The sequence below is a fragment of the Coptis chinensis genome, chromosome 4 (assembly GCF_015680905.1).
Source record: "Coptis chinensis isolate HL-2020 chromosome 4, ASM1568090v1, whole genome shotgun sequence".
Classification (NCBI taxonomy): Eukaryota; Viridiplantae; Streptophyta; class Magnoliopsida; order Ranunculales; family Ranunculaceae; genus Coptis; species Coptis chinensis.
In genome coordinates, this window is record NC_141459.1 from 56,683,576 (window position 1) to 56,695,140 (window position 11,565).

Genomic DNA, 11,565 nt, shown 5'->3' on the forward strand with positions numbered 1-11,565 from the left:
ATCTTCCTCATACTCACCACAACTTAAAGAGACTTCTCGAACCTCTTCAGATCGAGTATCATCAGAGTCAGACATTTCTACGTTTTCTTCTTATCAAACACCTAAGCTTAAACAACAAAACCTAACACCGACCTACTTAACAGACACACTGCACTTGAACAAGAAGAAAGAAAACTGGAAATGGAAAAGCAGCGGCAGCAGAAACACTCACCTGAGAAACCCTAGCTTGCGGTTTTGCTGAAAAAGAAAATAGGAAATAACTTTTTCAGCTGTCCCAAATTTGATTTTGTGCAACCGCCTGTTCAGCTACCAAGGAGTTATGATTACAGCCTACGCCCTAGCCCACACACATGTCTCAAGGACCTGTCTTTTCAAGACTCCGGAAAATGTGGCAACACGTTTCTTTATCAACTGTTATGATTCTGTCACGTGCAAACCACGTGCCAATTTTCAATTCCAGTCAAGAAGTCATACAAATACGACTCAAGCTCTACGGTATGTCAGTCGGGTCCGTTCACACCAGCTCGCCCTTCCACTCATGCTCAACACGCACTACCGTTTTCTCTCAGCAGATCGCTTATATGTACAACACAATCTACTGAGAGGGGGCTGTGTAAGGGAGTAATATTCTCATTTAGGAATATTAAACACGCGTTAAGCATAAGCAGAGATCATAACGAACTCATGTCATCGACCTCCAAGATCGAGTCCTGATCAGCTCGCTTCATGTAGGTGGTACACTTCAGCTCGCTCAAGAATACCTCAAGACGAATGAACTACCTAAAGGAGAATGCTTCGAATAAAGACACCATCCCTAATCCAGATGTAATCATCATTAGAGTCTTACCTGTACTTCCAATCACCGTGAAATGTAAACTACTGCACCCACTCCCAATCATCACACAATTCCTACCAAAACCAACCTAACACACATTCATAATCTCCACCCTACATATGTACAAGAGAGTACATGTGTCTCGAAGATCAATACTCTTTTATGCCTATAAATATCACCTGCCTACATGAACTACGTGAAACCTGATTCTTCTCTCCCCCTGAATCAAGAGAAGATACGTAGGCAGCTCGCTCCTTAGCGAACTCGGTATTTCCCAAATCCAAACCCCTTATTCTCCCTCCTTTGTATGTAAAGTAAAAACACACATTTACATATACCAAAATGGTGGTTCAGACAATATCATACTTACAGTTGCTCATAACTCATAAGTTCATACATTGTTCAAAATATGAAATGATTGTGTCGAAGAAATGGGCAATTTTTTGTCACTAACAAAAGGAATTAAAGGGTGCCTATGGAAAATTAAGCTCATTAATGAGGAGTTGTCTACTGCTCTGCGCTGAGTCTGAATCTGATTGGTTGATAGAGATTATAGAAAGAAGGTTAGTGGCCCTAGGGGTTTACACAATAAGAGAGTTTAGGGATAGAAAACTCTCTACCAAGGATGTGAAAGGTCGACGAAACTTATCATGAGATATACATTTCCCACAATGATCTGTTCAAGCGGATTGTAATCTTTTTACTGAAGAGTTTAGCTCCGTCTAAAAAGACCCTAATAATACCACTCAACTTCATTCTCCCTTCAACCAATCAGATTAGGACTCAGTTTCAGCTTAAAAATACAAACAAACGACCCCTGAGTCCATTGTCCCGCAGTTTCAATGCTTTTTTTTTTCCAATCAACACGGCAATGCATATCTCGGGGACCAAAATCTGTAAATGATCGGATATTGACCTGTTACCAATCCCATTAGTTGGGGTGCTAATTCTGCCGCCTATGAAATATCACCGCCACCCGCACCAACAAAAAAGAAAAGAAAAACTATATATTATAGAGACACAATTCACAAGCAAACGCAATGTCGCCTCATTTATTACTCAATTCAATGCTTATAACTTATTTTACAATATACATCAATGAACAATCACTTTTTTCGTCCCATCTCTTTCAGATCGGGACCTTGCTACGCAGCATTCGTCAGTATAGAACCTCAAACCTTTCTAAAATCCTTGATTTCAGTTACTTTACAGAACATAGGTGTAACTTTGTTCAAAATTGCTCAATCGGCTCTACCGATATGGAAATACTTTTAGAAGGCCTTCAGCTTTCTAGCAAGGTTGGGGCATAACACAATTTTTACCTCCCTGACATTAGATTCATTAAAGCCTGGTTTTCGTAGAAGGAACCAACATCCCAATCCTCAGTTGTAGATGAAAGTGTCATTAGAGCAACAACAATGGATCGCATGCTTGGCCTTAGTTGGGGATTCTCTTGTGTGCAAGCCCTGGCAAGTTGGGCCATCTGCAACCAATAGAAGCGATATGGTTATTATGAATTTATGATGAATATTTGCAATCAAACCTTACTATATTGACTGAGATCAGCTTAACCTTGCGAACTGAGTCAAATGGGTAGTTCTCTCCAAGCCTAGGGTCGACTACTTTGTGGAGATCTTCTCGCGGGTCAGGATGATTGAGAGCATCCTCAAACTGTTCAACACAAAGATATAAAATACATCTCCAATTCACATTACTCATTTTTTTAATTTAATTTAATTTTTTGAATTAAACCAGAACATGGCAGGGGACAAACCAACGACACTAATCCTTTTGAGTCAGCACTAGATCCATATGCCTTCACAATAGCTTCCTTCGCAGAAATAAGTTCATAAAGGACAACCCCAAAAGCATAGACGTCAACCTTGGGTGAAACATCGCCAAATTGAGCATACCTACAAAGCAACAACACCAAGAAACATAATGAAACAATTAGAAATTGTGTAAGCAAATTTATTAGCCATCAGTTATACCAATCCATAATCTACACTTGTGTTCTTCCAAATAACATTCACTTCAATCATTCTGGTCTGCATTGACACCCCTATTGTCCTAACAACCAATCTTGTGTTCCACGCAAGAATTTATACTAATGCATGCTAAGTTGAGCTTAAAAATTAATTCATCAATAGCAAAGCAATTGAATCCAGGCTCAGTGCCAGCACTGGAGTAACTGAAACTAAAAGCACATCTTTTCACAACATTCCATCAGAGCATATGTAGCTTTAAGTCAGAAATTAGAGCAAGTCTGGAGGTCAGAGTACAGAAGCTGAAAGATACAGACCACAATAGAGTTCTAGTGAACATCGATATCATTATTAACTTCCAAAGTTAGCAACACATACAATGCTCCTGGAACCACCAGGTGAGGAATAACAAAGGTTAATCTGGGATCTGGTCGCAGTGGAATTATCCTATGTGTGTAATGGTCCACAATTTTTCAATGAAAGATGTGTATGTGTGAGGCAGTATACGCGCAAGCGTTTGGGGGGGGGGGGGGGCAGAGGGCTATGTTGACATCTCTACCCAAAAGTGAACCTAGGAAAGTTTTATTGTCTAATTTTGTGGAGATGATACCCACCATGGAGTTTGATCTCCACACAAAATCAGCTCAATTAGATATATGCCTTGTATTACAAAATGAGTCACAAATTTGAAATTTTGGACTTGATAAAATCCTAAACGCTACAAGGTTAAACATAAAAGAATGGGTTGATTTTTTGTGGAGAAGAATTCCTTCGTTGAGATATCACCTCGACAAAAAAAAAATCAGACATTAATCCATTGTGTAAGTCCACTTTTGGTAGGGAAGGTCAACCTAGCCAGACCATCATGTATATAGATATATACATTTACATACATGGACACACACATACCAAAACATAATTATAAACATGTTGAATATTACAGACACACAAGAGATTATCTCACTCACTCTGGAGGCATATATCCAAATGTACCCACTAGACGTGTTTGTAATGAACTTCCAACTTCAGTCAGTTTTGCTAATCCGAAATCCGCAACCTACAAAATATATGTTATTACAATGCTAAGAAACATGGACTTGATTAACTTATAACTTTTTAACAAAAGGATAATCACTACCTTCCCATGAAAATTCTTGTCTATCAAAATGTTTGCTGATTTTATATCACGATGAATATAAACAGGGACTGTGTGCTCATGGATATATTCAAGACCTCTCGCTGAATCAAGGGCGATTTGAACCCTTGTAGGCCATGGTAAAGGTTCTCTTCCTAAAGCACAGTATAATGTTAATCAAACTGAATATGATGAGTACTGATGAACATTAATTACTGAGCATATGTCTACTCACCTGAACCACGCAAATGTTCACTTAAGTTTCCATTCTCAATGAATTCGTAGACTAGGAATAAAGAACCCTCAACACAATAACCAATTAAGCGCACCTGCATGGGTATTTCAGATCAACAGAACTTACTTCCAAGTAACAAGTTTTAATTAAATACAATTATATTTATCTTACTACTTTATTGACACCAAAATCCAGGACAATGCCAAAACTATGGACCAAGGTAACATCACTGTAAAGGTGGCATCCGCGCAGAAAATGCATCAACACATGGACACACCCCAGTACAGCAAAGACGTCATCTTATCACGTAAAGTAGCGTTACCTTTAATGATTATACAAAAATTGCCTAAAAGGCCAAAACAGTAAATGTTGCATTCATTTATTTTGAAATGCCATTCATAGATAATATTACAGTGCTACCTTTAAACATTTAACACAGATCTGCTAACACATAAAGACACGCCAGTGTTCAACATTGTGTAAAATGATGTGTACCACATCATGGGGAATCAGGGTGAAAGAAATGCTATTCCCCAAGTCCTGGGGTAAGATTTCAAAATTTTATACATCAACATGAGGTGAAAGAAAGGTTGTTGTAATGGTCATAATTAGATTATAATGTAACAATCAATGACTACTTGGTGACAAAGAAAAACGCAGACCTCTTGTGTGGAGGTGATTAAGTGGGGATAATATTAGTGGTAGAGTGGAGCGGGTTGTCACATGTAGCACACATACTTCACATAGCATTCAAATATTGATCTAAAACTATCACCCGATAACAGCAAATATTTGATTGATAATTTATATAGTACGTAGAGATCGAAAACAACATATAAGGAAGTTTCGGCTTTTATTTCTTCAAATGATGAGACTAAAATTGTCAACATGATGGTATTGACTACTGTTTAGAATAACCAAAAGACAGTGACAGCCAGTAGGACAGTGCAATACCAGGTTCAAATGGTGAACATTTGTTAAAACCTTCAACTCGGCGAGAAATTCCTTTGTTGCTTGCATATCCATCTTCTTAATTGCAGCTTTCTGAAAAATAAAATGAAAATAAAAAATAAATTAATAAATCAAACAAAATAATTAATTAAAAAAAATGTAGTTTAATCAGGCACTTATGAAATTGCATTGGGCAACCCCCCAAAAAATAGAAATATTACAAGTTTGCCATTTTCTAAAAAAAAAATGTTGTGTTAGGCAACCCCCAATTACATCAAGATAACCTATTGCAACCCTTCACCCTCAAAGACTCCCTAAAGCTTCTCATTCTCATACACCCCCCACATTGAAAACTTAACAAACTAAATTTCCCTCCACATCTCAATCAAAAGTCAAAACACTACTCATTATCATACATCCCCACATTGAAAATCCCTCTATATTTCAATTAAAACACTACTAAATCAAAACACTACTCATTTAAGTTGAACCCATTTAAATAATTTGAAATTGACAAAACCCATTTATGTAAAACCCATTTAAGTCATTTGAAATTGGAATATCATCTAATTTGAAATAGATATATATTTTTAATTGAAAGTCAAAAAAAAAATCAAGTCATTGAAAGTCCAAAATCACAACTGCAACGAGACCCAAACGACCTTATCATATTGTTGGGATGTACTTCCAATCGACGGCATGAGGTCGTTTAAGTATATAGTAGAGCGGTCTAACAATGTCGTTTGAGCCCAAAGTCTTAAACGTGGGCTCAAACAACCTTATCATATCATTAGGATGTATTTCCAATCGATGTCATGAGGTCGTTTAAGTATATAGCAGAGCGGTCTACATATGTCATTTGAGCCCAAAGTCTCAAACAACCTTATCATATCGTTGGGATGTACTTCCAATCGACGCCATGAGGTTGTTTGGGGACTCTCTTGGGCGACATGGCTGGGTCATTTTGACTAAAAAAACTGGGTTTCATTATTAATTTAAAATACTTGTGCAACCTTTTTTCTCGTCGCATTGTTCATGTGTGAAGAGAGATAAGAGTCGGGAGAGAAAAAGAGAAAATGGCGATGGCGGTTTTTTCAATTTCTTTGAGTGAAGAGAGTTGAGCCCGAGAGAGATGATAAGGGCTGAATAGGTTTTCCGAAATAATAAAAAAGGAGAGAAGTAGCCTACTCCGATACCATATTGAATTTGGGCATCCAACTTAGAATCAATTCGTGATAAGTGGAGAGGCCCTGAGATTTATTTATTTGAGTGCAAGGCTTAAGATACCCATGTGCAATGAAATGTGAGACCTGCGACTCGAGAATATTACACCATGGCAGGTGCCGACTAGCAAAGTCGGTAAAACCTTTGGGTGATGATACCAGAGGTCTGGGGCTCGAACCCCGCTAGCATCAAAGAGTTATTGATCTCATTTAAAACAGGCTTACCAATCAAAAAAAAAAATGAAACGTGGTGGAAATGACTCAATGAGGAAAGGCATAATAGTTTTTTTCTTTTTAGTTCTTAAATACAAAGATTCAATGAGAATATTACACGGAAAATTAAATTAACGTTATTGGGCACTTATTACCAACATGAGAGAATCATGGAAAATATGGTTTAGTATCCGAAAATTACTCTTTTATCCAGTTTTTCCCTAAATATCAGCAAAATACACTACTAAAAGTAAGGAACATACATATAGTATCAAAGGCTATTTTAGAGATTTGAGGCCTTCCAAAGATGTAGGCCTTAAGCAGCCGTGTAACTCGCCTAATGGATGAGCCGGCCCTGCCCATGTGGGATTTTAAATCTCAACACATACCATAAACACCGTAGAAGATTAAGATTGAAAATCTAACACAGGATCCCACCATAAGCTATACATAAGAGAAATACAGGAAGTAAAGCTGGGCACAAGTCGATGCAAGAAAGGAACTTTGGAAAAACAAACAATAACAGCTATTTCCACGGACATAAGTTGAGGAAAAAAAAAAGTTGAACCTGGATCATCTAGAGTCTAAACTAAGGAACAAAACTTGGATTTCTAGTTCCTTTTGAAACCATTAATAAACAAGTCATATTGCAGTCCTTATGGAAAGAAGATTATGTTAAGGTCATTTCTTTTTCTTTTGAACTTTTCATTTACCTCATTTTCAATGTGTGAAATTAGTACTAACCTCTCCTCTTAGCTCTGCATAGTAGACTGCTCCGAATCCACCTTGGCCAATTTTATTAGCCATGCTGAAGTCATCTGTGGCCTGGGCAAGCTCTTCATATGAGAACACCACTGATTTGTCCACAGTGATACCTGTAAGCCGTGGGGAAGCAGGCCCTGCTGGAGCAGCTAATCCTAAGGTTTTATTCACCAGATTTCCGGGACCTATAACAACACAGAAAAGGAAAAGGTTGTCACTAGATATGTACTTTTTATGTAGTTCAGCCATGGGGAACTGCATCATCAGAGATACGGACAAACATAATTAGTTCATAATGAATAATTTTGTCACCTTTCACTAAAATGCCCCCATTTGAATAGGAGCATCTTGCAGTGGTTTCGTTATCATTTTTAATCAGCAAAATCAGGTACATGGTATATGTGTGATTATCATTAAATTGGTGATGAGTGGAGAGGCCCCGGGATTTATATGTTGATAGCTTGGCTTTGAACTCCACAATGTGACACTAATAATCTCAACGCGCCCCCTCACGTGTGGCATGACTTAAGTCTGACACTTGGACTTTGATAAATGGATGAAATGAAGCACAAACAGGACCTTTGGGCGAAAGAAATAGTATGCTCTAATACCAAATTAAAAATGGGTATCCAACTCAAAACCAATTGGTAATGAGTGAGGCCCCATGATTTACATATTGATAAGTAGGCTTTAGACTCCCCAAAGTGGGACTAATATTCTCAGCAATAATAATCATGAAAGAGCAAGAATATGAATACAATGGATTGAGTATTATTTTATCAGCAAGTTCAGATAAAAACATAAATTTGAAAAGGGCAAAAAGAACACAAAAAGACACTGAAGATTAAAAGATCGTGACCTAATTAAAAATAAGTAATACCCACACCAACTCTACCAATCATCTTCAAATACTGGGTATTCCTATCTAACGATCTCAAACAAATCCTCAAAGAACATAAAACACCCCAACTCTACCCTCGCCCATCAAACAGGAGACCATTGACACAGTAAGCATCAATCACGAACTGTTGCACTTAGTCAATCCTCAGATCGCGGTTGGCGATTCTCAAACCCGAAAAATCAGCACATGTGATTCTCATTGTTGAGATTATTTACTCCATTTCTAGGAGCGTCCCACCTACGTTCTATCCCCAAACCCTCTTGATATTCATAGAATTTGCCCTTTATACAAGTTTGAGCTTTTAGAGTAATTGGCAATTTGATATGGTATCAAAGCTTTAAGATGTGAGAGGTCTAGGGTCTAGGTGCAGTTGCACCAAAAAAAAAATAGCGAAGCGCCCACCTGTGTTTATTTCCAGCGTGTCCCGCTGAGAGAGAGCGTTGAGATTATTCCTCCCATTTCAAGGTGTGTGGGGCTTTGTTCTATCCCCGAGTCTCCTCTTTTGGTTTTTTAGAATTTGCCCTCTCTACAATAGCTTCTTAATTTTCTTGTAGCATCACATCCGTTTCTTGTAGATTTAGTATGGATTGCATTTTAATTATCTTCTTCAATTGCATCTTTGATTCTATTTTGCACTTCCTGCAACATCACTCCCTCTACTTTTCACTCTTTGCTATATCATATGGCAATGGCAGCGGTGCGGCAATTTTTTCCGTCTTTGTTTCTCATATTTCTCTTGCAAAACTGGTGATGCTTCACATTGAGTTTGATGGGGGATGCAAGAGATATAACATTTTATATTCTATAGGTCTTCTAGGAACTGTGTTACGGAATTGGGTATTCTCATTATATTCAGTTTCACATAGCAAGTTCCATGCATGTGTGTGTGTGTGTGTGTGTGTTCTAAAAGCATTGCAGCGAACCTAAGTAACCAATAGTAGATACCCTTGTATAGTTAATCAAAATAATCAAAGGAAAACAACTCACAAGTCACAAACATGAAAGAAAGTGTGTTCTTAAAAAAGTTAAACATACACTTAGCGTGTTACGGGTAAGCATTGAATATCCCTAGTGATGTTAAATAGCCAATACTGAAAATAGGGGTTTCTGTAATCCATATTAAACCTCCCACGAATTCTATGAGAGTGCCAAATTTGGTAATGCCTAAAGGAGTGTCCTTTAAAATTTAGATTAAGCTTGCAATGTTCAACCAAAAGAAGAAATATTACCACGCCCATGTTGATTAATACTATCCTCTGGCTCTGCATTTAGCAATGAAGCTTCCACCTTCTTCCTTCTGAAAATCCCAATATATATAAAAGCTGCGAAGAAGAGTGCAGCAACTATTCCTGCAAGAGATATGCCTGCAATGGCTCCACTAGATATTCCTGCTGAAATTCAGTAACAGCACACGTGTAAGACCCTATCTTGCCATCTCAATTGGAATACCGAAACAAGAAGTATCAACAATCAGCAATATCAGGAATGCAGAAGAAGACCTAACACCTTTGCTGCCAAAAGAAGAAGATGATTGAAAGTCCAAGTCAGAAGTACTTTATGAATTAGGGGGGAAAATAAATAAATTATTTGCTTGTGACTGCTAGAACCAGTTCTTGTTGTACCTTAGCTTTAAAGGAGGGAAGTTTCCCGATTGATCTGCAACGAAATAAGAAGAAAAATATATTAGCAAAGTGCATTCTCTTCTTTCCTATTTGTTATGAGATTCTTGAGATTCAAACCACGGAAGCTGCTTTTAGGTATAAGCAAGTGAATTGCTCCAGACCAGACGCAGTAATCATACTCTTAAAATCAAGTAAACTGCATTAAGTTTCTCATATCAACAGAGACAGTCTCACAGTCGTGTATTAATAAAATAAAAAATCATATATCATCAGGGAAAAGCATTTTCTATCTGGAAAAGGGTAAGATAGTATGTATCATATAGCCAATTGGAAAAGGTAGGCGACTAGACTGATCTGCAGGACAGAAAATAAAGAGGGTATTGAAGGCATGATGAGGTGGTTTCCATGCAGGTGCCAACTAGCAAAGTCGGTAAAACCTTTGGGTGATGATATCAGAGGTCTCAAAGAGTTACTAATCTCATTTAAAATAGGCTTACCAACCAAAAAAAAAAAAAAAGGTGGTTTCCATCTCCAGGACTTTGTCTGTCCTCTCTAATGAGGGGCTACATTGCAAGGATACAGCAGGGACATGGCATTTTCAGTTAAAAGTTGGAGTGTCCGACAAGGGTGTGGCTTCCACTTTGAAGCTATGTATTCATGGGTTGAGCGGTAGGAAACAATGTTGAAAAATATGTAGAGCAACTACAAGGTGTCGGTCGGTACGCTCTAAGAAATCGCGCCTTTTCTATATAGCTTTGAAGTACCCATGCAACAGAGCTAATGGTGTTCACACCTAAACAAGACTCCAGGGGATAAACTTTCTAAAGTCAATACCCTCGCAATACACTCACTGGCAGATGATTTTGAGTTGGAAACTCTTAAAATAGCGATTTTATCATCTAAAATAAGCACGTAATTCATACAATTGTTACATATCATACTATATTCCACATGGATAAAAAAAAAAATAATAATAATAATAAATTACCTCTGCCAGGAACAAACACTATCCCACTCCCATTACTAAAATCCGCATCCTTATTATACCGCTGCAGCAACTGCGCATCCACAGTGGCATTCCCCGCAACGGACTCCAAACTCTCACCCGTCCTCAAAGGATAAGTAACAAACAAACCATACTGTTTGGACACACTCTTATCCCCACAAGAACAATTAACAGTAACATTTAAAACAGCATTAACATCCGGTATCCTATCAGGTGGATAACTATTAAACCTTTCTAACCACCCCACTGTCGTTAAATTCGAGTAATACAAAGTAGCAACACGATCATATGTATTACCTGAACGAACTGTGTAACTAAACACGTGTCCTAAAAAATCATTATTAATACAGTTACACGTGAATGGCACGTTTATTCTAGTGAATGCTTGTAAGGAATCTTGGTTTGGTATATTTGGGTTGTATGAAAGGATATTTGGGATTTGTGTTTGGAATATTTCGGATATAAATGTTAAGTTTGTTCCTTGCCATAAGTAGTATGATGCTAAAGAGATATCACAACCTCTGGGGCATGATGATTCTACTTTTATTACACTTATTAGAGTTAAAAGTAATCCCACTATGAAATTCATGTTTTCGGAAATTGGAAGTGGAGATTGAGTTGTGACTTGGCTGCGGCGTTTACAAATGAGAGAAGACACGGTTTTCTGTTGACTTGGAATTCTCTTCTTTTATTGACC

At 37.8% G+C, this 11,565-nt stretch overlaps 1 protein-coding gene across 1 annotated transcript; it reads right to left on the reverse strand.

Annotated features, from left to right (window-relative positions):
* Positions 1–1,859: 1,859 nt before the first annotated feature.
* LOC147504102 (lysM domain receptor-like kinase 3) lies at positions 1,860–11,565 on the reverse strand. Its single transcript, XM_086557200.1, has 12 exons — positions 10,851–11,565; positions 9,863–9,896; positions 9,745–9,746; positions 9,470–9,631; positions 7,322–7,524; positions 5,145–5,234; positions 4,191–4,284; positions 3,959–4,110; positions 3,789–3,877; positions 2,610–2,748; positions 2,408–2,506; positions 1,860–2,318 (listed from the first exon to the last, which is right to left on the reverse strand). Exons 1-12 carry the CDS (start codon positions 11,455–11,457, stop codon positions 2,154–2,156), a joined length of 1,836 nt encoding a protein of 611 aa, XP_086413326.1. The 5' UTR covers positions 11,458–11,565; the 3' UTR covers positions 1,860–2,153.

Excerpts from the sequence above, each read along its gene's own strand:
- LOC147504102 (XM_086557200.1), bottom strand. The coding sequence starts at position 11,457 with ATGAATTTCATAGTGGGATTACTTTTAACTCTAATAAGTGTAATAAAA. Across the intron at positions 7,525-9,469 it reads TATTAATCAACATGGGCGTG|GTCCCGGAAATCTGGTGAAT; the intron begins GTAATATTTCTT and ends GTGTTGTTATAG. Across the intron at positions 3,878-3,958 it reads ACAAGAATTTTCATGGGAAG|GTTGCGGATTTCGGATTAGC; the intron begins GTAGTGATTATC and ends TATATTTTGTAG.